Source organism: Phasianus colchicus, chromosome 1 (genome assembly GCF_987193195.1).
Source record: "Phasianus colchicus chromosome 1, bPhaCol1.hap1.1, whole genome shotgun sequence".
Taxonomy (NCBI): Eukaryota; Metazoa; Chordata; class Aves; order Galliformes; family Phasianidae; genus Phasianus; species Phasianus colchicus.
Window position 1 is genome coordinate 55,387,188 of NC_143436.1, and position 26,820 is coordinate 55,414,007.

The 26,820-nt window shown below is 41.2% G+C and overlaps 3 protein-coding genes across 4 annotated transcripts; 1 reads left to right on the forward strand and 2 right to left on the reverse strand.

Annotated features, from left to right (window-relative positions):
* Positions 1-75: 75 nt before the first annotated feature.
* Positions 76-11,045, reverse strand: TDG (thymine DNA glycosylase). 2 transcript variants are annotated; one of them, XM_090143587.1, is made up of 10 exons: positions 10,969-11,045; positions 8,886-9,034; positions 7,868-8,097; positions 7,287-7,356; positions 5,622-5,757; positions 5,439-5,521; positions 5,268-5,362; positions 3,619-3,790; positions 3,373-3,501; positions 76-2,157 (listed from the first exon to the last, which is right to left on the reverse strand). In XM_090143587.1, exons 2-10 carry the CDS (start codon positions 8,977-8,979, stop codon positions 2,018-2,020), a joined length of 1,149 nt encoding a protein of 382 aa, XP_089999713.1. In that variant the 5' UTR covers positions 8,980-9,034; positions 10,969-11,045; the 3' UTR covers positions 76-2,017. The 2 variants fall into 2 exon arrangements, with proteins under 2 accessions (XP_089999713.1, XP_031455878.1); XM_031600018.2 differs by having other exon boundaries at positions 10,872-11,027.
* A 4-nt stretch (positions 11,046-11,049) lies between these two features.
* Positions 11,050-12,538, forward strand: UQCC6 (ubiquinol-cytochrome c reductase complex assembly factor 6). Its single transcript, XM_031600019.2, has 2 exons — positions 11,050-11,227; positions 11,610-12,538. Exons 1-2 carry the CDS (start codon positions 11,120-11,122, stop codon positions 11,703-11,705), a joined length of 204 nt encoding a protein of 67 aa, XP_031455879.1. The 5' UTR covers positions 11,050-11,119; the 3' UTR covers positions 11,706-12,538.
* A 3,911-nt stretch (positions 12,539-16,449) lies between these two features.
* HSP90B1 (heat shock protein 90 beta family member 1) lies at positions 16,450-25,962 on the reverse strand. Its single transcript, XM_031600017.2, has 18 exons — positions 25,899-25,962; positions 25,466-25,565; positions 24,640-24,781; positions 24,447-24,563; positions 23,833-24,164; positions 22,916-23,027; positions 22,190-22,309; positions 21,583-21,699; positions 20,975-21,112; positions 20,821-20,898; positions 20,672-20,737; positions 20,130-20,399; positions 19,670-19,915; positions 19,267-19,403; positions 18,813-18,891; positions 18,557-18,712; positions 17,934-18,032; positions 16,450-16,793 (listed from the first exon to the last, which is right to left on the reverse strand). The coding sequence occupies exons 1-18, from the start codon at positions 25,945-25,947 to the stop codon at positions 16,764-16,766; spliced, it is 2,388 nt and encodes a 795-aa protein (XP_031455877.2). The 5' UTR covers positions 25,948-25,962; the 3' UTR covers positions 16,450-16,763.
* Positions 25,963-26,820: the final 858 nt, after the last annotated feature.

Sequence of the window (26,820 nt, forward strand, 5' to 3'; positions counted from 1 at the left end):
GACATACTCTGTAGCTCTGTAGAGTATTTAGGCCACCGCTAGCAGGATGTAAAAGGACACTCAAAGACACTGTGATACAATTCCTGATTTTATTGTGAAACAGAGAGAGATTTCAGACAGATTAAGAACCTCTGGATTACTGTAATGAAAAGAGCACCGGTCCCAAGGGAGTACACAAACTGTAGTACTGAGTGAAAGTCATTATACACGTAACTGTATTTTATACCTAGTAGGTGCCTCTGTTCCAGAAGAGACCTTTCCCTTCAACTCAAACAGGAGAGCAGTACTGTAGTTCTGTACTACTGTGCTATCTCACCAGCAGTGCTAGTTACATGCTTCTAATTTTGCTGAAAAATAAAACTGAATTGTAACAAATCCCTGACGTGAGGTACTTTGAGCACCTGTGGGAAAACATCCATGTAAACAGCAATACGTGATACAGTACACTTTAAATAACAGACAAGACAAATCCTATGCCGTTCTGACAACATACGGAGCAGCTTTATGCTGAAGCTGATAAATACAATCATAATGCACACTTTCTTGATTTCAGACGCTCAGAATTAAGCCACATAATTTGGGAAGAGAACTGTAAACATCATGCCTGCCTCACAACAGGATGGCAGTGTGTGAGCTCAGTGCGAGCTGTTACAGCAGGATTAGCATCTAGGCCAACTAATTGCACTCAGTGCATGACGACTGTCAGCGGCTGTGAGGAAAGGATAAAGCACCAGAACAGGAACCTGCGAGCAGCACCAAGTACAGAGATACTGCTTGTATCTATTTTTCAAGTATGTGAAGCACCTTCTCATAAGATCATCAAAACGTGAACGTTTTGATCAGCTTACTGCTTTTATTTCATCTCTTCCTCACATGTTAGAAGAGGGAAAGTAGATGATGATTAGACACAAGCGCAGAATCTCCTTTCTTTCTCAGTCGCCAATATTGGCCAAGGTTGTGTATTGTTTGAGCAAGTTCCTCAGAAGAAAGCTGTAATTCCAACAGCTGTTAACTTAATTCATGGAACACCTGCCCTTGTCTTCAACTTAGTAATTTTTTTACGCATAAGACGTGTAAGAAAAACACCGCCTAAAGTCTTGAAGAGAAAGTAATATAAAAAAACTGCTAAAGCACAATCTGCTTTCACCCTGTGCTAACTGTACCTGACACAAATAACATAACTGCAGATGGGTTTTCACAGGGAATACAATCTTTCAATTCCCTGCCATATAAACTGTTCACTTGCTAAGGTTAGGAGAAGAGACTAATCACAGAGAAGTGACTGACAAACGCCACAGATTTGAGAACCACTTTTCTTTTTTAAGGAATTCCAGTTCCTTTACACTAGAATTTAAAGGAGAAAGAGACGGAATGATAAGAACACCTTATTATAAGACTAAAATACTTTAGGCCCTGTCCTGCGTGACGTGAATTTTCCTGACCAGTGTTGTCTCTGCTCCCTTAAACTTGCCTATGGTCCAGTCACCAAATAGACAAGAGGTCTCTATTCCTGCCTTGAAGTGCAAAGGGAGTCTTAAAAAGCACCACTTGTTTAACTGTGCATTATTAAAAACACCACTTCGTGTAAGATAAGGGTACACTTCCATTTTCCCCTCTAGATATAAAAGAGCTATGAGATATCCAAATATTGATGCATCAATAAAAAGTATACTGCTGCTCTTACTCCTACTTTACAAATTATGGAATAAAATTAGCGCCCCGAAGAAATCTTCACAAATGAGAAAGCAGTTTGTCAAAAACTGCAAGAAATGGCATACATTAAATATAAAACTCATATACAAAAAAAAAAGGCTTTTTTTTTTTTTGAAGTTTGGACAGTTCCTTAAAATTACCTAGTTCATTGATTTGAGCCTACCACACACTTACTTAGGACTATAATAAAAAATCTAAGGGAGATAAAATACTATTAAAATGCTTCAGTTGGAGAACCGAGGTACCAATCTTGATCACTGCATTAAAACTGCAGCATGTATGCATAGCTAAGAAGAAAGAGTTCTTATGCACTGCTTTCCTCTTGTTCTTGTGTCATACCAGCACTGAATTGTGGAATCTGGTCTGCAAAAGACTGTGTCATCCATTGTCCATTAGGAACTTCACCGAAAGATGACCCCTCACAGTACTGTGGATTGCTTGGTGCTGAGAAATAATAAAAAATAAAGTATAGTTGAAAATGCAGTTGAGACCATCAACTAAAACAAAACGACACAAAACCATCTAAAAAAAAAGTTTGCATCTTCCCTTGTACTTTTCAACTACCTACTCAGACTGCAGTTCAAACTTATTCTTTTTGAATGTCTGCTTTTGGACACCCAGATCATTTCCCCTGTTAGGTTTTCATTAGAACTTCTTTGAAGAATGACCTTAAAGAGATACCACAAATGTAAGTTAAAAGTCTGAACATTTAAATGAATACTTAACCTTGCGGCATTTTCTGAGTAAAATTTTTCTTCTCAAAGGGACGTTCCCTTTGACAAAATAGGGTAAGTATAACACAAATTGAATTTCACATTCTAATTGAGAACTCAAGATACTGAAGAAGTTTAAGTTTACTTCTGCCATTATTATTATTATTTTAAATTAGTTGGTAGTATTTTGGGAAATAGAATTCCTAATGTCATAGTTACAGTTGCCCAAGGAGGCTGTGGTTGTGGATGCTCCATCCCTGGAGGCATTCAAGGCCAGGCTAGATGTGGCTCTGGGCAGCCTGGTCTGGTGGCTGGCAACCCTGCACATAGCAGGGGGATTGAAACTAGATGATTGTTGTGGTTCTTTTCAACCCAGGCCATTCCATGATTCTATAGTTACAGCAAGATTACTAGACTCATTCTTCTAGTCTTCAAACTGTATGGCCACTACACCAGCTACTCTAACAGAGATTAATTACTCGGGTTACATTGTTCAAATACTCCTTCTTCATTTGCCCCACCAATAATAGAACAATTTCAGTTATCATTCTATGACTTTGCTTTCCTTAGGAATGAAGCTAATTAAGTGTCAAAAAGCATGATACATTCATACAAAAGTGACTGCAACTGAAGAAGTTTACTGTGTAAGCCACTAGTCATGTCTATTTGTCACATCCTATGAATCAGAGTTTGGGAAAACGGTTTGAAGTTGCAGACGATTGATTTTAAATAAGAGTAAATGTGTTTTTTTTTTTTTTTCACCCCTTCCTCCTACAGAGACTACACATTCCCTCGGTTATATAAGAGTTTAACAGCTGCTGTGCTTTAAATATATTGTACGAATTGTGGAAGTTGCTTAAAGGGTAGAAATCTAAGTGTATGGAATGGTTATAAGTAGTTATACAGAATGGTTTAGAGAATGAATGTCCCAAGCACCACCCTTTACCAGTTCCATTTGAAGAGAAATTGCACTGTTCGCTTTCATATGGTGCACGATCGCAGTAAGCTCCTCCATATGCTGCTTCATAACCTGGATCATACTTTTCTTCCTTGACAGCCATCTTTTTAGCATCCTCTGCAGAGAGAGTAGACCTCAAGTGTTAAGAACAGAAAGTGTTCAAAGAACATTTTTACTAGAGAATATGTGAAAAAAACTACACATTTTATGAGGTAATTCCAATAACCACTATACCTTGTGCAAGCTGTAAGTCAAACGTGTACTGCACTTCCTGCACCTCTGTGTTTGGTGCAATGCCTTTCAGCTGATCTCGTAAGTCTTTTAGCTTTATGTAATAATGAACTTTATCTTGTGCACGAGGAAACTGAGCACATCTTGCACTGGATGATGGCATGACGTAGCACAGCTTAAGAAAAAGAAAAGTAGCATTACTGATCCCTAATATTTAGAGCATCAAGAGTAACTGACAGTTAAGCTCATGTTATTGTTCTAATTTTTTGCACAAACGTCCACTGATACCAAAGCTGTTTCTAGGAGAGAATAAAAGGAGTTTATTTTTCCTGTCCAGCTAGCTGCCTTGCCCTAAAGAGAGGGGCTGAGTATCAGCTGATGAAACAAAGACAGTTCACACCACTCATTTACACGCTGTAGGAGAGGTGATCAAATATGTGCTACAGTAATTACAAGCATAAGCCACAGAGGGAAGCACACTGCAGAACTCTGTGAACAAGTGGAGCTCACAGCCAGAAAGGCCACAGAGCATGTGATAGTATGCAAAAACCTAAATCCAGCATGAAAAGCATCATGAGGAGTTCATAATTAGCCTTGCTTCTTGGCCAACCGTGCCTATGTCACACAACTTAATCGAAGTCAACTTAGGCGTTTCCATTTCTGCTGGCAGCCCTAGCTAAAGGCCTGAGGTTAGTTCAGAAAAAAAGGAATCCCAACTAATGCATTCATTACAGAACAGTATTTATGAACAAGTACTTGTAAAGAGGGTTATTTATTTATCATTCTTACATTTCCTTCGGAAGTACTTAAAAGCTACTTAAGACGGAAGCATTTTATCACCATCAGTTCCTTCAGGTTCTGATGGCAACACTCCACCATTAGAGAGGGACAGTTTAAACCACTTGAAACTTGAATCACTAATAATTTGGGATGGGTAGAAAAACACCCCAAAAGTTTGAACTGAGCAGGTAATAAAGCTCTGGTAATAAAGCTGCCTTGGCAGGTAATGCAGTTGCCTTTGCTATTAAGAACAAGTTAAACAAACCTATCTGTGATGATACATAGCTGGTCTTTTGGATACTTTCCAGCACCAGATGCCAGTGATAAACGAGTACTTTCCAACTGTAGATGCCTATGATTAGTGCACTCTTCATCAAACTGTTGTACTTTAAGCATCTGATTTAATTTCAAGCTGCAAAATCAGCTTAAGATGACTGTGGCTGACTGAAGTGTTTGGGCATGCTCAGAACAGAAATGCTGCAGAATGTAAGCTCAATCACAGACTTCATATTCCTTTTTTCCTCAACTGTGGCTCTCAGCATCAAAATTCAGTAGTATTAGCATACAGGTAATTGGACAGAGATGATCAGAAGAAAGTAGATGACAGTTACAAAGGCACATGTGTTTTATTAATTTTTTAAATAGTCCTCAGAAAACGAATTAACCTACTAATCATAATACACAATTGCCAAAATAATATCTGCCAGTCTGATTAAGCTGTATAAAAGATGTGCCTGAAAACTGCCCAATCTTTCTCTAATTAAGTAAAAGTCCTTCACATTACTTGTACTTTGACATTACTGTAAGTGAGTGTAAACTCTAAGATTTCATTAGTTTTGAAATAACCAAAGAAGAGTGCTCTTAGTACTTACAGTTTCTGTCTCTGGTACTTTGTGTGGCTGCAATCCAAATTCCAAGTTCTTAACTCGTATTCCAAAGACTTCTCTACTAAAAATTTCATAGATACCTGAAATGAGAGAGCAGGATGAGTGGAAAAAAAAGGCTACTAGTAGAACAAATGCATTCAAAATTAAGATTCTTACATTTTCCATTGAAAGCTGCTATACGAGGTTTATACTTCTGTAATTTCTGCATCAGAATTCGCCCTCCTTCTCGAAACTCCTTACTAGAAGACAAAGAAAAAAAAAAAGAAAATAAATTACTAAACATTATAATCACAACCATTAATTCATTAACAAGTATGATATTCTCCAGTGTTATCCTGCCTGGAGAGGTCTTTGCTTCCAGGTGTTGTCCTTTCCACCATATTTGTAAATCCAATCCCATATTTATGTGGTAAGGTGTGGTCATCCATATGGTTCAGCTGTTCATTACTTAGACCAGACATGAAAAGACACTTCCCTGCAAAAGAGGAAGACAGGTATTCGCTTTTAAAAACACACGACAGCAATAAAAACCACTACCACCAATAAACCTTTGGCTACCAGGGCACAGTAACGGAATACTGAAGGAAGAGTCTATGTTAATAGAGCAGGAGCTAATTTGGGGGTAACAATGTGACAAATACAATACAAATGGCCTGGGTTGAAAAGGGCCACAATGATCATCTAGTTTCAATCCCCCTGCTACATGCAGGGTCGCCAATCAGACCAGGCTGCCCAGAGCCACATCCAGCCTGGCCTTGAATGCCTCCAGGGATGGGCATCCACAGCCTCTTTGGGCAACCTGTCCAGTGTGTCACCACCCTCCTCCTTTCCTGGTATGAAAAACCTCCTAATATCTAACCTAAGCCTCCCCTATCTCCGTTTAAAACCATTCCCCCTTGCCCTATCACTATCCACCCTCGTAAACAGCTGCTCCCCCTTCTGTTTATACACTCCCTTCAAATACAGGAAGGCCACAATGAGGTCTCCTGGAACCTTCTCTACTCCAAGCTAAACAAGCCCAGTTCCCTCAACCTTTCCTCATCAGAGAAATTAGCTTTCTCTTACATCTTTGCCACGGCTCTTTATTGCACTTGGCCTCTGTGACACTATCCACTGGCATCTTAAAGTAATATTTAACATATAAAAGTATAGTTTGGATTGTGTGCAGTGTCAGACTCTAAGCACAAGTTAACCACATGTAGCTCCAAATGGTCTGACACGCTTACAAACGCTTGGATTTGTCACAGCACGTATAACTAGTCTGCTTCTCAACAAATGAGACTATTAGATTAGCTAATTTGCAGAACACTGGAAAATAATACCTGATTTACTGGTCTGCTGGGTACCAGAAGTCTTTTGGCTGGAATACCACAGGGTTGCAAATCAGCCTGTGTGGAGTTCCCTATTACCACAGTTGGAATGACTCTCGCTATGCAAAACAGCATATTTCAACAGAGCTCACATACAACCTTTCTTTATGAGAACATGCTGCAGAAAACGTTATTTAAATAGAAAAATAGGCTAAAAAAACTGCCTGGAGAATCAGCTATGCTACATATGCCTGCTGGGAAATGGTAGTGGCCGCTGTTTTTTCATCACTTAGGAAGCTCACTTAACAGAAATGAATACATGTACAAGGAAGAGGACTTGCTGAAATGCCTCCTTGGGAAAACACAGATAGTTTTGTTGTGAATTGATGCCTACTGACTTCTCCTTGATAACTCAAGAACTAATTGTTTGATTTTTATTCCTAACGTTGCACATTAAGAAGTTATTTAGTGGTACAATCCTATAAACTGCATTTACTTGACAATTCTAAACCTTTCATTTTATTCCTTTTCATGTACACTATTTGTTAGAAAAAGTTACGGGATTTCAATCACTCTCAGAGTGCTAAAAGCAAAATCCCTCTTTCCACTCCTCCTAAAAAAAACCCAACAGCTTAATTAAAGTACCGTAAGTTCTAAAAGTTCTGCAAATGCCATAAATAAAGAGAAAACATACAAAAATGGTTTCCAGGTCCAGGGTAATGATGCCCTTTGTAAGCTGCCATCAAGCCAGGGTTTATGCCAATCTGCAAAGCAAGATAAAGCCCATTTTAATGATTGGAACAATGCTCACTGGTCAGGAATGTAAGTTACAAGAAGGACGCCTATTCTACTCTCCGAAGTTACTGTCGATAAACAAAAGCACATCACTGACATCTTCCAGCATTGTTCAAAAACCTGACAATTTTACAGCAGGGTTTCACTGATGTGAACTGTCAAAAGAGCAACTTCCTAGTGTGCTTCACAGCCAGTGCTGTAGCACTTCTGGTAAACTGTCAAATAATGTTTTTTCACGACTATGCATTAAATGTAAGCCTTAGACTTCTCAGCAATTAGAGTTACATTACTATGATTCTTAACAGAAAATGCAAAGCAGCTGTACACACAGGATGGAGTTAGAAAGTTCATGGCAAGACCTTGCAAGGTGTAAGTAACACAGATAAATAATGAAGGAATGTAAATCACAACCATTGTGGCTGGACTGTAAAACACAGCACAGACCATTTCTACCTCATTCTGTAACTGTGAGTTACTCACTATTACGATGTCCAGATCGAAGGTTAAAATATCAGGTAAAGTCTTTGTCAGAAGCTCAGCTTCAGAGACACCATTAAAACGGTCCACTTTTCTTTTCACTTTAAAAGTATCTGTGATCTTTTCTTGTTTCCCTTTCGACTTGGTCGCTTTTTCTTTTTTAGCAGCAGGCTTTTTAGGTTGCTTTGGCTCAGTTGCTTTGGCTTTTCTCTTCCTTCCACCTTTTTTAACTTCTGAAAAATAGCAGATACATTTTCTGTACATTTCTAAGGCTGCAGCATGAACATTCAAACAGAATGAACTACATTTATGATTAGAAAAAGAAATCAAACAGAAATATGCCTTCAAAATTCATGAAATAAAACAATTATCAGATGGATTTCAATGTTCCAGGCTCAGCTTGGATCCAGCTTGGGTGTCTCTGTACCACTCACAGGCAACTATGCTGACTTAGGATACGAACCAACAATAACCTCATGGCTAGGCTATGTTGTTTGCATGCTGCACACAATGATCTTTTCGAGACAGTTTCACTTGTTTTGGAGAATATACCAGAACATGCAAGTTTAGGTTCTGAGGAATGCTGAAGTGAATTCTAGTCTACTATATACTCCTCAGCTTCTGAATAGGCAAATGCATTGTTACAAATCATATAATGTACTGAGGAAACTGACTTGCATACCAAAAGCAACAGGTCTCAGGGTAAGGTTTGAACTTATGACCACACAGGAATTGAACACTGCATCAACTGCTCACAGTTTCTTGTTTACAGAGCAGACACAGCCCAACACACCATGCAGCAAGGTAATGGAGGAGAGCTTCAGGGTTTACTTCTCAGCTTTTTCATTCTTTGGTAACAAATGTTCTTAAATAAATGCAACTAATTGATACTTTCTCAAAGACTGCCAAGAAAATGAAACCCATCAGCTCCAAAGAAGGTGTTTACTGAGACAAATACATATCCATAAGTTTATTCCAACCAATTACTAAGATTTTAGCGCTCTCAGCCCAATCAAACTACCTTTAGGAGGTTCCTGAGCAAGGTTTGGCTCTGGAATGCCCTCTAGAGTTGGCTGCTCAGTCATGGTTTCCATGGTAGGTGGTGCAGTCATCATCTGGTGGAACGGAAATGTGTAAAAAGCTTGAGCTTGCTGGAGATAAGCGTAATATCTTAAAGAGAGAGAAAAAAAGAGGCATAAATCATCAACTATTTAGGAATATAGTGATGTACCAAAGAGGCTATAAAATCTATCTTTATCAAGATTGCCAAGCACCCACTCACATTCTCCAGCTACTCTATTAACCAGGCAGTAAATTATTCAACTCTGTTAAGAAGTCCAACTGCTTAGCAGCCACGAGGTGCTGCTACACCCAACACCAACAGCCCAGCTCTCCCATGACTGCTATAAAGTAGAAGAACCACAGCAATTTTAAGGACAGCACAGAGCTTCCCATAACATTGGGGAAAACTGTCTGCAGCCCACATTAGCCACGTCAACCGTCTATCCAACAACCAACAGCTCACAACAAAACTGAGTTAAAACATTCTCTTAATGCTACTTTGTGGGCACTTTGTTCATACATTCTACTGCTATGCAAATACATTGAAAAGATTTCACAAACAGTAAATTTTCAAGAAATATTTTTATTACAACTCTTCATAAATGTATCAGTTTTTAAGTATATAGAAATGAGGCCACCCTTGAGAAGGAATTGTTCTTTATCACGCAAGGGATGTTTAAGAACCACTCTGGCATAAATCTCATTGACAGAAGAGCCCACAGACATGAGGACAGGATGCTAACTTTGAAGCAAACAACTGCCCTGAATCAGGGAGAATAAATTTGTACTCAGATCATAGAATCATAAAGACTGGAAAAGACCACTAGGATCACCCAGCCCAACAACCATCCCATGCCCACTGACCACATCCCTCAGTGCCACATCCACACAGTTCTGGAACACATCCAGGGATGGTGACTGCCCATGCCACTGCAGCACAACTCCTTCTAAGAAGAAACTGCTCCTAACATCCAACCCGAGATTCTCAACCTGCCAAATTTCTTGACTCAGCTGCCAGATCAGTTCCATTTTATATAAAACATTCATGCAGTTCCCGAACCAAACAAAACTGACGTTTGGGTTTACATTAGGGAGCACAGCTGAGACATGAAGAATACGGTTGATGTCGTAATACGTGTGGAACAGAATCAGTTAGAGAAACATGAGGGGATCTCACTGAAAAAAGGTCTCTAACAAGATGCTTTCTTTTAAGACGCATTCTTATTGTATATACTTATAAAATCCCCTTCCTTTAAAGGCTATAGAATTCCCTTAAAACCAGAGGGTGACTTGCAGGGTATCCCAGCCAAGTTCCCCAACCCCTCACTGGTGAGATGAAGGAGGGCCTCCCCCTTCACCTCTGACACTCATAGCAGTTTGTAGATCACTTTTTTTTTTTTTTTTTTTTTTTTTGCATGAGTTCAGATTCCTAACACCTTGCTAACGCTGAATGAAGCATTAAGTAACTATTTCCAATTCAAAGTCGTGACTTAACCCACTGCTTCACATCAAGCTACAAATGAAAAAAAAAAAAAAAGAAAAAAGGACAAAGGCGAAAAACTACATCCTCCACAACAAAACCAGACGTTAAATCACGTAGAATTCCCACCTCCTACACACGGACACCCGCACCAACACGAATCGTTCTACACACACGAGGATTCCCCACACGCACTTCAATCCCCCGACCCCTCTCAGCAGTCCCCGAGGCCCTCCGCGGCCTTCTCACAGCCCCGCGGCCTCCAGCGGCCCTGCCCCGCCCGGGAGCGCGCCCACGTCAGCGCCGCTCACGCGAGCCCCCCGCTCCGCGCTCCCTCAGGGCGAGGGGAACGGGGAACCGCAACGGGCCAGCCCCGCTCCCGGCCCCTGCCCCCCGGCAGCAGGAAAGCAACGACAACGGCGCAGCCCCGCGGCGAAGCTCCAGCACGGCGCCGCCCCGCGCTACCTGCCCAGCTCCTCGGCTTCCATGGCCGAGCGCGGCGCCCCGCCGGCGGCCATCGGGCTATTGTCAGAGCTCCCCCCCACCTCCGATCCCCACCGACCTGCCGGGCAGCCGCGCGGCACGTGACCAGCGCCGGCCAATGGCAGCGTTCGGTTGGGTAATCGGTTGAGCAGCAGCCGGAAGTTGCGCTTGGCGTCACGGAAAGGTGACGCACTTCCGGCGCGCCACTCGATAGGTGGTGGTAGGCCGCCATGCCCGCGGGTGTGCCCTGGTCCACATACGTGAAGACGCTGGCTGCCAGCATGCTGGCCATGTTCGCAGGAGCCGAGGTGGTGCACCGGTACTACCGGCCTGACCTCGTAAGTGCTGCCGTAAATTCAATAATTTATAAAAGGCAATGGAACCTCTTTTTCTGTCACCAAAAAGAAAAAAACATTGACAGAAATTTCAACTGGTGCCTTGAAGGTCGCTGGTGCTGCGCGTCGCTTCAAATGGCCAGCGGCGGCTTTGTGCCTTTAAACAAACTGCGCCTCTTTCTCCTTTAATTCAAAGCGTGCTTTGAAATTTGAAGTCAAATTCCAAAAAGGTGGTAGGTAGATGTTGAAGATGTTTTGCTTGTAGAAATTAGTGTGGTCTGGGAGATGCAGCGACAGCTTGGATGTAATGCTGTCTCTCACAGTGTCTTTGTGAGAGCAGTTTTTCTTCTTCCACAGCAGTGACATCTTTCTCTGTTTTTAACAGAGTATACCTGAAATACCTCCTAAACCTGGAGAGCTGAGAACAGAGCTGCTGGGTCTGAAAGCAAGATCAAAACAAGCTGAAACATCCCAGCATTGACTGCAGTTTGCTTTCTGTGTTTTGAGAACTACGTAGGTTGCTCCAAAAGTAATGCCTATTTATTTCAATGGAAACAATAACTGATACAAAGAGCACAATAAGAATATGTGAGCAAATTCCAAGCTACAAAAATGTCTCTCCACATAGTTGCCACCATTAGTCAATTTGTGTGTGAGAACGGATGGAGGCACTCTTCATTTCATGGTGTAACAGTTGCGTGTGGCCACTGGGAATGCAGCTTGCTGCTCACGTTGCCGTTGCTATACTGCTGAAACACAGCACCCACTGCCTCACTGCACTGACATCCACTGGTTGGTCTCCATAACCATTCACAAGTGTTGATGAATGTCACTAGGTGCATTTTTTTTCCACCTGGCAGATTTCAGAGATGCGCCTTTGCTTCATAGATACTTCCATGTCAGATGCCATTGTCAGATTGCCCCTGTGCTGACCTCTGTTGCACGGCAACAAAATGTAACAAGAAGACTGATGAGAAGGTTCAACCTCTACTGCTGTACCACCATGACATCATGGACCAACATAATGGCACAGGAGGCACTACTTTTGGAGCAGCTCGTATAGGACAGCTAGAACATTTGGTCAACTCTCAACTGCAGAAGTCCATACGTGAAATACTTAAGCTTTTCTTCTTTCTTGAAAGCAGAATTATATGCAGTATATGTTAAAAATAAACTTATGATGAATACTGTTAAAAGTGTAATATGTTGTATACCAAAATATGTGTTATTAATTTTGATTTGCAGTGTAAATACTCTTCAGAATAAAAAATGTGAACTCGTGCTTGGCCAAGTCTACTGGAGTTTGAATGTTTTAAGCTGATGTCTTGATTTCAGCTGGGATAATCTTCCTGCTAGCTGCTATGGTGCTGTGTTTTGAACTTAAGATGAGAATAATGCTGGTAACAGTTGCTGAGTAGTGCTTATTACACCAGGTCCAAGACATTTTGACTTTTCCTGCTGCACTGCCAGCAAGAGGCTGTGAGTGCATGAGGGCCTGAGAGAGGCCATGGCCAGAGCAGCTGCCCCAACTGGCCAAAGCGTCAGTGTTCAGCTTCTCAGGAAGGTGTCACACATGCTGGGTCCTGCTCTCATGGAAGTGGCTGAACAGTTCCCTGCAAATGAAATCCTTGTTTTGCTTTCATACATGACTTTTACTTTAGCTAGTAAATGCTAGCTAAATTATATCAATCTATGAGCTTCCTTGCTTCTACCTTTCTGATTCCCTCCCCCCCCAACCCCCCTAGAGGGGTTGTGAGTGAGCAGCTGCATGGTGCTGAGCTGTACCAGCATTAAACCACAACAGCTTATTAGCAAGGAGAATAAGTTAAGCCTACGGAAAAGTCAAGTTCTATGGCCAGGCATAAAGTCCTATTTGTTCTTCTGTAGTAGAACTCAATTGAACTGTTGGCATTTCCCACCTCTGTAGACTACAGCTCAGTTTTATTCAGTGTAATCTAGGATGTAACAGAAAATAACAGAAAATTGTAGCATGGACAAAACATGCCTTTCTTCACTAAAGCATACAGGCCTCCTAATACTGGTTAACTGCCACAGCAGCAGCTGCATTGGCTTTGTATTACTGACAGGAAGTCTTTTTGAGTTAAGAGGTTGTTTCAGTTAAAACTGAGTAGACATTTACAGATTACACTGAAGTTGTGTGTATGTACTCCATTACGTATTCATAGCTATTGAAAGCAGCATAATATTCAGAACTCTGAAATAGCAGTACAGGTTTACTGTTCAGTCCTCACAGTCTCTCCACAAAGTTCTTATGCCCAGAATTAAAAAAAAAAAAGTACAAAGTCAACATATTCAAAAAGGGGTAGGTGCACCCTCTTTGTAACGGCTCACAGAAGAGGGAGGTTGGGGATTGCTTTCCCATGGGAAAGGTACCTAAGGAAGGCACAGAGTCATTTGCAGTTCTCACTGAGGTTGGACTTGGGAAAGAAAAATCACAGGCTGACTGCTGACCCATGTGGCTAGAAGGCAAAAAGCCCATTAATTGCTTTTGACACAGTACCTAGTTCTTAATAGCCCAAGGATCTACAAACAGTTGTTGCAAGTGTTTTTACATCTACTCCAGTTGTGAAGCATATGGTATTTTACATATGCTTGTGTAAGGTGGGATCTGTTTTCTTAATGAAAGAAGCTCGATGTATAGTTCTTCCTGGTCACACAGTTGTTTGCAACTGATGATCCAGAGAAGCAGCTGAGGAAGGATATTTATCCAATCTTGCCCCATGGAGTTCATGCTGCAGCCTGTGCTATGTATCACTAGAGCAGTTATCTTCATTAATGAAAACAGCATAAAGAAGGTACTGATTTTGTCTCACACACTGCGTTCAAGTAAAATCAATCTAGAGGAAAACATATTACTAAGCTCAGTTGCAGTGGTACTTCTTTCACTGCACCTAAACAAAGGCAAGAGGAGATTGACGCTGCTCACCCTCAGCACATTTGAGAACAAAGGAACAGTTTATTGAAGAAAGATGAGGCAGTTCAACAGTATTTTGTTCCTATTCTAGCTAACAGCATTTTTCAGTTATCCCTTTAAAGATCAGGATTTACTAAGCCTTACCCTGAGTTACATTGTCAGAGTATTACCTCCATCATTCTGCTACTGCATTCTACTTCAGATCATAGGGCTGCAGAAAATTTAATCGCATCCATTCAGCTCTTTTTCCAAATGGCTCCTGCTGCTAATGGAAATGGAACAGCAGGGAGTACACTTTAGCTCTGGGGGAAATCACTGTCTTGAGTGCCCATCTAATAGCAGCAAAGCTGTCTGTATACCAGGTTTGAACAGCAGCAGTGGCACTCCTCTGAAACAGTACAACTACTATAGGTAAAGAAATGGCCCAGTATGACTGCAAAGCCTTTTCCAGCAGTGATGCCATTCTACAGAGTTGACAGAAATAACTAAAAAAAAACCCCAAACCTTAACAACTGCATGCTTGTGCCTATTAATAGCAAACACTTGTCACTCAAGGGTAAAGAAAGCATCTGGACCACAGCCATGTTGCACATGATATCCTCAGATGAGGAAGAAGCACAAAACATGACTATGAAGTGCTCTCTTTATTATTTCTAAAATGCAATCAGATAGGGCATTCTAGAACCAATCAATGCAATGAAAACTTCAGCCACAGAACAGAGCAGTTTGTTTAAAGTCTACAAGGAATTAACAAATTGAAGTAGCCGAACAATCCTACACTTCTAGTAACATCTGTTAAGATTTCTGAGCTGCAGAAACAGACATACAGTAGATCTGAACCACAGTTGCTACTCAGGCTGGTCAAACACAGAAGAACATTTCTTACACATCAATGGATGTTTGAGTTCATTTTTCAAGCTGTAATGTTCCAGATTCACAAAGATATTTTTTAGGAAGCAGTAAATCAAAACCTCAGAGCACAAAATGAAGTTGCACCTGACATACTAAGAGGACCACGCCTTAAGTGCTGCTCAGAGGCATACTACAGTTGATACTGTTACCTGCTGGAATGGCACTGGTTAAGCCATTCAGCCTTCTGTACCAATATTTAACTGTGTACTTAAGACACTAATGCAGTGGGCAAAAAAAATAAGCAAAAATACTCCTTTCACTCAATAAATTACGCTCCTGTACTAGCATCAAACAGCATACTTTATTAAAGTCCATGCCTCTGAATAAGCCCCAAGTCAGTAACACCACACTAGTATATGGTATTTGTACTTATTACGTGGAAACAGCATGCTTGGGCAACACAGAAACCTAGTGAAAGCAAATGGAAAGATAGAAAGCAATCTCTTCAACTTATTGTTTAAATGCCTCACCTAATTACAAATTTTACTTTGATTTCAGGACTCAAATTTTACTCTTTCACATGCCTAGTTAACAGCTCTACTTGAGAATCAATTCTCTTGTAGAGCACTATTATGAAGTATTTTCACAGAGGAAGGCTAGTAAAGCCAATGTAAACACTGTCCACCAACCCTGTGAAGGTTTGTTTCAAAAGCAGAGGCACTAATGAGACAATCTAGTGCTTTATCTTAACCACATAAAGCTAATACAATGTATGTAAGTGGTGCCCCCAGCTCAAACTATTTCACAGTATTTCATTTGGTGTCAACAGATTTAGCTTGCATTAAATTAAGTACTTACAGTGGTTTGTCACAATAGTAGAACAAGAATTAAACAACTAACTGCCAAGAACTTCAACATTAAAAAAAAGAGGATAAAGTAGGACTACTGTAGCTGTTAGGAAAGCTACTTGTGTTAAAGGCAGGGTTACTACAGCAAAACAGTATCATCTCCCAGACAGACACATCCAGTCACTCTTCAGACCCTTAAAGGAAATCACTTTTGCTGTTCTCAGCAGTGAAAGCTACCACTGCCTATTCTGTAAAGTGCAATCAAGTCACATAATCCACTACTGTAGATTTGTTTTAGAAAGCCTGCTACAACCAGCTTATGAAGTTGCTTTTCCACAGAAGATAAGCTTCAGTTCCAAAACTATTTTTAAACACCCCACCAGGTGACAGTAATTATGCAACTTTTAAAATATTTTCTCTACCCAGGTTTCCATATAGCTCCCAGATACCAAGCATACTTGGATGAACAGTACAACAAGCTGATTAATGCAAAACCCTGCCTTCAGCATACACTTATACAACACTCAGGAGTGTGGCTGTGCCAGTGTGGAAAGGCATGAGGATAGCAAACTAACAGTTGTACAAAGGACTGAACACTCAAGACCATCCCTTTAATTCTTGTGATACTGTGGAGGATGAACTTAGGTAAAATTTAGAGGTACTGGTGTTTGGGAACATTTTATTTTGTACATGACAAGATTTTACACCAAGTCAAGTTAAATAATACAAATTTACATTCGTGAGGAATGTTTTTTTTTTTTTTTTAGAAAAGTCAACTTAAAAAAAAAATCTCCTTTGCCCTTAAACCCCATACCATCCCTCAACCTTTTACAGTGGAAAACAAACCAAAATCTAATTCACATCCTCTCTTGACCTCCAGTGCAGGACAGTAGGTGAGTGCAGATTACAGTTCATCTTTTACATCTGTGGATTCCTGTGGAGACAAAACAAAGAATCAGAGCCTCACTTTTTCAAAGTGCCAATGGCTACAAGAGCTACCTCAGATTAACTACGGTTGACACTTTTCAAAGTATTAACAAATAATGCAACTTTTGAAGGTGAAAACACATTCCTGTTCAAATGATTGATCATCAAGACTTGGCTATTTAAAGTGGAAACAGGCTACTTTTATTCCAGTTTGTTCAGGTGTTTGCAGCAGATCTATAGTTGACTACTGTTTACCTTCGCGGATTTCTTCACTACTTTTCAGGTTCAGTTAGTACTCTTAATAGCCCCACTCTACCTGACTACAGCACTGAGAAGTTCAACTACTTCCAGTCAACAGTCAGAAACCTTTGCATAACATAAAAGTAACCTCATCCAGTAAGTAGAATAGAGAATCATAGAATCACCAAGCAATTACAGTACTAAGGGAACAATCCTATGTAATTGGGAATAATCCTACGTAATTCCCTTATTACTGTCATTTCATGTTATGTAACTGTGAAAACGCAATTTAATAGCATCAAAACCAATGCAACAGCTACAGTAAGTACAGTTCTTCAAATGTACTCTTAGGTAATCTGACAGCTAGTAGTAGCTGAACATTCTAACAGCTTTGTATTTGTGCTGGCAAAAGACAAAAGTTACAGCACTCTTCCAAAAGCAACTTCAGCCAGCACAAAGAGTTGGGACTTCACGGTGACTTTAAAATTCATGTCACTGAAGAACTAATACTGGAGAGCTTAGTATAACAAGATATTATTAGAACTACAGACATAACCCAAAGTCAAGACAGCACTGTTCTAAGTCTGTAGTGCTGTTTGAAGGATTTCAAATCATGCACTGTCACAGTTTATTGATGGTATTGCCTACAAGCTATGGAAACCAAACAGTTACTGGGAAGGGGATCTGCTTTTTTCTTCAGTTTGCTCAAATATTGAATATACCTAATGGCTTTTTTACAACAAAATTTATTAAGGAATGAGAAGTCATTTGTGCCCGAGTTTTTCACAAAAAATTTGGAGAACCCAACACTAACAGCTATGGTTACAGAAGACCAAATGAAGAGATCTATCACAGGATAAAATTGCACGTGAGTATTAAAAAGAAGAAATCAGACTTCAGATCTTACCTTCTGTGTTTCACTGTCTTCAGCATCAGCATCCACCTCTTCTTCATCTTGCTCTGCCTCCTCAGCTGCATCTTCAGGCTCTTCAGGTTCCTCCTCCACCTGAAGAAGGGGTCACAAACATTTTACTTGGTATTCAGAACCTTATTTGCATACAGTGTTTACTAGTTGCAGACTAGCTAAACACAGGCTATGCAACTACTGCCAGTTTGTAACGCATGTCCCACACTACTTGAAGAACAAACCAGGTTCTCTTCAGTATTGATACATTATCACATTCTCCCCATCAGGATACCCAGCATATATTTTCCTGCACAGCATCAGAGGAAGACCTATACCAACTTATGCATTTTTTCCATCAGTAAAATAAATACATGTTTGGTTTCTAATTTACTCCCATAAAGCCACCACATAAAAACAGGGCAATACTTGAAAAGCATAATGGAAAAGCAGAATCCAGAACTACAAAGAGAATACAAACATGAAGTAGACTCATCACCTTTCCAGTCAGGAACTAAACCGGGCTCCTGAGCCTGCATCAGCACAGGAAACTAGATAGGTGCTCATCTTAGAAAACAGGTATTTAAGTCTATTATCATCTGCAAGTAGTAAGCAACCCAACTAACCTTTGCGTCCAGGTCAATGTTTAAACTCAAACGAAGCATCCTTTCTATTCTGTCTCCGTATTCCTTTGTGTCTGGTAACATATATCCTGATCTCAAAGTTGCAGTTTCAAACAACACCACTGCAAGATCTGAAACTGTTTTGTCATCTTCATTTTCCTAATGTGGAAGCATCAAAAAGAAACCACAAGCACACAGTTGTTAATTAAGTTGTACACAGCTATGCAGGCAATGCTTCACACTACTGTTATTTGTTTACCTTAACTCGCCTCAGCATGTCTTTGATCAGTGGATGTCTGGGATTTATTTCAAATGTCTTCTTCTGGCTAGCATAGTAACTGGAAAGAACAGAAGTCACATCACTAGGTTTTGAAATATCAGGCCCAGCTACACCCTTAAGCCCATACATGCTAATGACAACCACAGTAACAAGTTCAACCCCCCCTATTATTAGCCAAACACTGAAGGACTGAAGGCCTTGGAATTCTGATAAGTTTTTGCTCTCATCATCAAATGGGATGCAAATACCACTGATGAGCCCTGCTCAGACAGCAGTTTTACACACCAGGTTGTCAGGATGTTGCAACCTGTCTGTAAGTGACCTTAAAATCATAGAGGATCATCTGAACCAGATGGAAGCCTGGTGACATCTCACCAAGCAAGGAAGGCTGTCAACTACTTTTCATATCTACTGCTATGTAATTGAAACTTACTTTGTAGATATGTCCTTCCCAGTTTGGTAAGCTTGAGCCTTCATGATTCTTTCCATGTTACCAGACCATCCATACTGACTAGCCACAAGTGCACATGGAGACTGTGTTAAACGTTGAGACAGTACAGCCTTTTCAATCTGTGGAAAAAATGTTTGTATTAGTTCACATTACCACTCTTATGAAGCAAAAAACTCAAGTGTACTCACTTCAATGCTTTCTGAAAACTAAAATGTCATTCTAACTTACTACCTTCCCAAAATAAGTGTTTAAATAATTATTAGAGAAAACAATTAGAGAACAGAGACCTTACTGTGAGCTCTATGTCTCAAGAATTCACTTGTACTTTACTTCTAAATTTACAAATGTGAATTTGTCATTACCACATGTGACATGACATTTGTACCTTGTCCTTTAGAGCTTTGTCTTTCATCCAGTTCAGGAGTGGTTCAAATTCCTTCTCCAAAGCTTCACGACTCTCCTTGGACTTTTCACTTTCCTCAAACTTAACTCCCTCCTTTGCTACATTCTGAAACCTCTTGCCATCAAACTCTGGCAGAGCCTGAATGCAATATTCATCTACAGGTTCCGTCAGATAGATTACTTCATAGCCCTTTTTCAGAAGGCGCTCAACAAACGGTGAAGACTCAGCCTAAGATGAGAACAGACTGAGATGTCAGTTTAACAGTGCTGACAGCAGCAACTACTGGGAACTACACATCTATTTAATGAACATTAATACAAGGAAAACTGAACAGCAGTGATAATATAAGCATGGAATAGCCACATATACAGCAAATACAAAAAGCTTATTATATGATTCATACTTAAACTAGAAGCTGTAACTTCTTTCCCTCCTCACATACCTCCTTTCTGCTGGCACCTGCCATGAAATAAATTTTGTCTTGTTTCTCTTTCATTCTTTCCACATATTGGTCAAGGCTTGTAAGGTTACTTTCATGATGGGAAGACTGGAAGCGAAGCAGTTTAGCCAGCCGTGTACGATTGGAATGATCCTCAATAACTCCAAGCTTTACATTAGTACCAAACTCTTTCCAGAATGTATCGTTGTATTTTTCTTCTGCAATTTTCTTGATCATATCAAGAGTTTTGCGAACAAGCTTCTTTCTGATCACCTAGGGAAAGCAGTTCAGGTTATAGCAATAAGAAGCCTCAATTTGGCCTCATCACAAAGAATGGATTCAAGACACTACTCCCACTTTAGAAGTAAACAGAATTAGTCTGAATGAAGCTTCGGCTTCCTATATAGTCAGGAATGTGAAACTGAAGTACTGAAAACTAAATTAATCAAGCTATTTTTGCCTCCCAAATCTTACATGTCACCTATTTATTCATTTTAAATTGGTCCCTTATTAAAATCAAAGATATCTAAAACCATCTATCTTACCTTCAATAACTTATGCTGCTGAAGTGTTTCACGAGATACATTCAAAGGAAGATCATCAGAATCCACCTAATTGAAAGAGAAACTTTTTAAGTATAGCTAGCAGCCTTTGGATAAAAAAAACACAAATGCAAATAAGGTTTAATACTTACAACACCTTTAACGAAGTTAAGATATTTGGGCATCATGTCATGGAAGTCATCAGTGATGAACACTCTTCTAACATACAGCTGAATTAGAAAAGAAAAAAGTTACCTTCTTCGTTTTTAACAACAAATCATAGCTATAAGCATTTGCTTGCCTTACCTTAATGAAATCACTTTTTTTGGATCCATACTCATCAAACAAGCCACGTGGAGCAGAATTAGGAACAAACAAGATTGATTTGAAAGTTACTTCCCCTTCAGCAGTAAAATGGATGTAAGCCATTGGATCATCATGTTCCTGTGAAGAGAATTTATTTTTTTTTTAAATCCACGTTGGCCAAGTATTGGCAAATCAATACTCTTCCATCCATAACACGTCACATATCACTAACCGTACTTTGTGAAAACAGAATTCCAAATTCAACTGGGTTACTCACACAGAAGCGTAAGACCTACCCCACTTCTGCTTATAAAAGCCAACCAAAAAGATAACAATAGCTCAGTAACTAATACCTCACAGCATAGTTCTTAACATCACACTGTATTTACATGCAAAGACAATCTGCCTTTCTTTCACTACACACAACATGAACATCACTACTCCCTCAAACAAGATGGAAAATTTGTCAGTACTTAAATACAACAGTGAGCTCCATACAGCTTACATGATTACCACCACCTACCCCTCAGACCTGGGTCAGCATTATCATTCCACCCTCACCAGCAGTAAACCACTCCTTCAGAATAATCTCAAGGCTTTCAGCTCACCTTGGAAAAGGTTTTGTAAAAAGCTTTATATTCATCCTCTTCAACTTCTTTAGATGGTCTCTGCCAGATTGGTTTTATGTCATTCATGAGCTCCCAGTCCCAGACGGTCTTCTCAACCTAAGTAAAATCAGAGTAAATACTCATTCTCAGTTCAGCTTTTTAGTCAAATGAACTCCACTAAAGCTGAAATCGTAACAGGATTGTTTATTACTATATAGTTCATTAACTAGACAACAGACTTGGTATTCCCATTCAAATATATGCATTAGTCTGAGTGCAAAGGAACAGAAATTAAACCCATACTTCAGTGTACTATGCACATTTTGCATTCCATTGTTGCGATTTGTGTTCTGCTGCCATCCAGTAGAATATATTCAAGCTAGTTGGTCAGTTCACTCAAGTCCACCTCTCATTTCTAGCAGTTCATTGCAAGAACTCCCAAAGATTTAGAGTTAATTCCAGGACTACAGCCTCACAAGCCTATTGCCACTCACTTGTCTTATTTTCACACAAGCTTGATTAACCATCATTCTCCTCACAATGTCAGCTTCATGAAAACTCCCCAAATCTCTGTCCATTACAAAGTTCCTCATCTCAGAAAGCTTACCTTCTTAGTTTTTGGTTTCTTCTCTTCCTCCTCTTCTTCAACCGCAGCTTCATCATCATCCGTTTCTTCTTTTTCCTCCTTTGCTTCCTCCTCTTCAATTGGTTCTTCAACAGTCTCTGTCTAAAGAGACAATTGGACACGAGGAATGCTTAGTTTCCTACCAGGTATCTTCCAGTATTCTCTCAGATAACTTAATCTCTCAGCACTAGTTTAACTTGTGCTATCAGCCCTCCCACAGACATTTGTCAATAGACAGCTACCTTTTTCCAGCTGCATTTTTTGTGAATGCATGCTATCCTGCAGTACACTGGGAGGTCACTGTTCTCAACTTTCAAGACCTTCAGCATGATTTCAGGTTAGCACTGTACCAAGAAAACATCCTAAGAATAATCCTAGAAGTTGAAAGGCTGCCCTACGTTCAGAAGAACATCTAAACATGGCCCTGCTTAAAAGCTTAACAAGCTTCCAGCTAAAAAGCCAGTGGAAGAAACATCTTTTGTGCAATCTTGCTTTTTTTGTAGCACTGAGGCACAGCAAATTAAAATTCCTTTGAAGTCTGCAATTTAGTAATGCATTAACTTTTGGACAGCATATAGCTACTAAAATGCTAGCCAGTTCTTTCTTCCCACTGATTTTAAAACACCCAAAGAAAGAAGAGTGAGGAAATAGACCACTAAAGATTCTATAACATGCTTTCACATACAACACTTTGTGAAATACACTTACCTTGCTGCTCCACACATATATGGGGAAGTTTATGAACTGTGAATATTTCTTGACTAGATTTTTAACAGTGTCCAATTCAAGATAATCAGATGCTTCTTCCTTCAAGACAAGCCTGAAGAAAAATAAAAGTTGGAAGGCTGAACAAATATTTTCAATTAGTTTTAGAGGAGGAGATGCATCTTCCCACTGTTGCAGCTATACTGATTCAAATTTATGCAACTGCACTACTCAAAATGCTCAGCTATCTCTTAAAAATACAGTCTATATTCTTACTACTGCAACCAAAAAAGAAATACTCTGATGCTCATATGGATCTTAATGTATTCTCATTAACTTCATCTGGAACCACAGCACCATGATTAACTTTTTCCTGCCAACATATGGCACTGTCACGCCGATGTCCTACCTATCACTGGTAAAAAGTCCTGAAAATGATTTCAGGTTGGGGTCCTAGAAGACTCTGATCAAACTGATTTATGTACTCACAAAAACATAGGAAAATACAGGGCTTTCAACCTGAAACCTGCATTAATAATCAGACCGATCTATATATACACACACCACAAACACTTTCCAAGAGGAAACTCTACAACCACTGTAGAGATTTTGTTGCATCACAACTTCACAACTGCACTGAGAAACAAAATCTGCAGGCAACTGCAACTGTTTGGAACCATTTGCCAACAATTAGTTGTCAAGGCGTTTGTTGTTTTCTTCATTCTATTAGATGGAATGAAGAACTGTACTAGTGCGTTAACACTCCACCTTCTGCATGCAGCTAGTAGTTTGGATGTTTCTATTCAACTGGAGAAAGCTACAGTCCAAGAACTGAACAGTACATGTAGTCACAATACTAAAGTCACCAACTTATTCCAGTTAAAAATAATTCTTGAAATCCAAGGAAATCTAATACTTACGTTATGGTTGTGCCACGTCCTAGAGTATTTCCTCTTGGATCATCAATCACAGAGAACTCATTTGAATCTGACTCCCAAATATGTTGGGTATCATTGTTGTGCTTAGATGTGACAATAACTCTGTCTGCTACCAAGAAAGCAGAATAAAAGCCAACGCCAAACTGGCCAATTAACTCAGATGTTGACTGGCTATCATCCTGCATTTCAGTCATCTTGTTTAAGAATTCACTTGTACCAGACTTCGCAATGGTACCAAGGTTTTTAATCAACTCCTCTTTTGTCATGCCAATACCCGTATCTGTAACATGAAGCATGTTCTTCTCTTTATCACACTGAAAAAAATAAAAAGAGGTAGCGTGACTTCATTTTAAACCTTAAGACAGTGCACTAACTGAGAAAAGGGTGAAGAGTGCTAGCTATTCAAACATGTCTGCCAGCAAAAGTTACTATTATCCAGATGAAAATAAGAGTGGTGTTTGATAAAACTTATCACTAGGGTCCTGATATAACACTGTTAAGCATTAAACTGAATAAAGTAATCACGCACCAACTTCTTAGACCCCTGTCACTGCTCTTCAGTAAGAATAAGGAATTACATAACTAACATTTCATACCTTGATTTTAACAGTGAGTTCCTCATTACCAGCAAGAGCATTTTCATCAGTCAAGGATATTAAGCGTATCTTATCCAAAGCATCTGAAGCATTTGAAATAAGTTCTCTCAGGAAAATCTGAAATTGAAACAAGTTGTCAGGAACTCAAGAACACAAACAATTCTAACAATTCTAATGTGATAAAGATACTAACCTCTTTGTTTTTATATAGAGAGTTAATAATAAGCTTCATCATTCTGTTAACTTCTGCTTGAAAGGCAAACTTCTCAGATTTTTCTCTGATTTCTTTGATCTGGGATGCATTTAGGCCATCTAGCTGGATAGCTTCTTCCTCTCTGTGAAAATAATGAAAATCTGTCAAGCAGCCTTGCCTATTCACAGTTAACATTAATTTTATGACCTGGCAACAGCAATAATAGTCTACTAAGGAAACAACAAAATCCTTAGCCCCTGACAGAGACAGTGTAAATAAGGTAAAATTATACAAGATTTGCAATACTAGCTATCCTCACTTGCATACCCACCATCAAAAACTTGAGCAAAAACTCACATATGCAGCTAAGATTATTTTACTTCAAAGAAATTCAGGTAGAAACACAGGTATGTTACAAGGACTGCGATGCTCAACACATGGTATGCTATACAGGAGCTGAAGTCATTTATAGGTACACAATTTTTCAATCAACAAGCACATCGCTGACACCACTTATATTCTTATACATAAGAATAGCCCTCCAGCAATTTATGCAACTCTCATGCAGCTACTGCAATTAGACAAAAATCAAGCAGAATATTTCCGAATCCAAGCTCTCAAGCTTCCCTCTATATAGAAAAAGCAACAGCTCTTTCTTTGAGTACTGTATTTCACAGAACTGACTAGACTTAGCTTTGGAAAGGCATTACACCCCCTCCACTCCAACCTTTGAGGGTTCAAGCATTGCTGATGCTGGAGCTGATCCTCTGAAAGCAGGAGAAAGCCTTAATGCCACAAGTAGCTTAGCAGCACCCCTGCTACTCACCTCTGCACAACTTCATCATCAGTTCGGGACCCTTCTCTGCTTTTACCCAGATCTTCTTCCACGGTCGCATCCACATCCACCTCCTCAGCGGTCACCGAAGCTGGATAAAACGAGCAATAATGAGTCCGGTCCCAGTTCCATCAACACCCGCACCTCGTCCCCGACGTGCCCGCAGCCCCGCCGGCCCCCAGCCTCGCCCCCAGTCACGGCGCATGAGCCGTGAGCGGCACTCCTCTCCCCTCCCCCGCTCCCCGGAGGCGCCTACAGCGCCGGGATGGAGGCAACGCCAGCTCTCCCGGGCCCCAGCAGCCCACCCTCTCTTCCCGCGGCCTTCATCCCCTCAGCGAGCGGCGGGCTGAGCGCCGCCCAAGAGAACCCCGGTACGGACTCCCCTCCCCCCGCCCGACGCTTCCAGAAGCACTGCAGCACTCACCGGCCAGGAGAAGCGCACACGCCAGAGCCAGCGCCCACGCTGACTTCATGATGCCGCGGCCCGCAGTCGCCGAGAGGAGAACGGCCCAACGCGCCCTGCCCCGAGCCGCACAACCCCGCCGTAACGCCTTCCGCACCGCCGCCGAGCCCGCTAGAGCGGCCCCGGCCCTCCCCCTCCGCCTTATCAACGCGCCCCGACGGAGGGCGGGGGGGGCTCTCCGCCCGTGGCCAATGGGAGCGCACCACGCCAAACACGCAGCCAATAGAGAACGCGTGAGGGTGGGGCTTGGAGCCTTCGCCGCCAATCGTGGCTTTCCATGTGCGGTTTCCTGCGGACGGAGCGTGGCCGGCGTCGATTGGCCGGGAGGAGCCACGCTCGGCCAATCGTATCCGGGGGGCGGTTTAACCGGTACGGCCGTACATTGTTTTTTCCAGCGGCCGACCCGTCAGCATCCGACACCGTGGCCAGTAGTCGCAACCACTGTGGCCGCAGCCAGCAGCATTGAGGACAAAATCCACATGGGCACTCTGGGCTCGACTGCTTCCGGGAGCACTCGGGATGCTAACCAGGCACCCCGTTGCCACGGCAATAGGCGTTTCCGGTCGCGTCGTGCCTCAGTGACAGACGGGGCTGCCATGAATTATGGCGGCTAAGCGAGAGCGGGAGGTAGCGCGCTTGCGTGTGGTGCCGCGGTGGATGCCGGGAGTTGTAGTCCTCACTTGGGCGCGCGGCGCTCTCTGGGGGGGACTGCACAAAATGGACGCCATTACAGGGCCCGCCTCAGGTGGGCTGCGCGCCATGTCCTGGCCTCGGCTCGTGCTGCCCTCTGGTGCCCTCACGCGGCCTAGTGTGGAGACCATCACTGTCCGTGAGGGATCGCACAGTCGTTGGGGGTTGGAAAAGACCTTCGAGATTGCCAAAT

Excerpts from the sequence above, each read along its gene's own strand:
- TDG (XM_031600018.2), bottom strand. The coding sequence starts at position 10,924 with ATGGCCGCCGGCGGGGCGCCGCGCTCGGCCATGGAAGCCGAGGAGCTG. Across the intron at positions 5,363-5,438 it reads AGCAGCTTTCAATGGAAAAT|GTATCTATGAAATTTTTAGT; the intron begins GTAAGAATCTTA and ends CTCTCATTTCAG. Across the intron at positions 3,502-3,618 it reads TGACTTACAGCTTGCACAAG|AGGATGCTAAAAAGATGGCT; the intron begins GTATAGTGGTTA and ends CTCTCTCTGCAG.
- UQCC6 (XM_031600019.2), top strand. The coding sequence starts at position 11,120 with ATGCCCGCGGGTGTGCCCTGGTCCACATACGTGAAGACGCTGGCTGCC. Across the intron at positions 11,228-11,609 it reads GGTACTACCGGCCTGACCTC|AGTATACCTGAAATACCTCC; the intron begins GTAAGTGCTGCC and ends TGTTTTTAACAG.
- HSP90B1 (XM_031600017.2), bottom strand. The coding sequence starts at position 25,947 with ATGAAGTCAGCGTGGGCGCTGGCTCTGGCGTGTGCGCTTCTCCTGGCC. Across the intron at positions 23,028-23,832 it reads GGACGTGGCACAACCATAAC|GCTTGTCTTGAAGGAAGAAG; the intron begins GTAAGTATTAGA and ends ATTTTTCTTCAG. Across the intron at positions 21,113-21,582 it reads TTTACAAAACCTTTTCCAAG|GAACATGATGATCCAATGGC; the intron begins GTGAGCTGAAAG and ends TTCTCTTCACAG.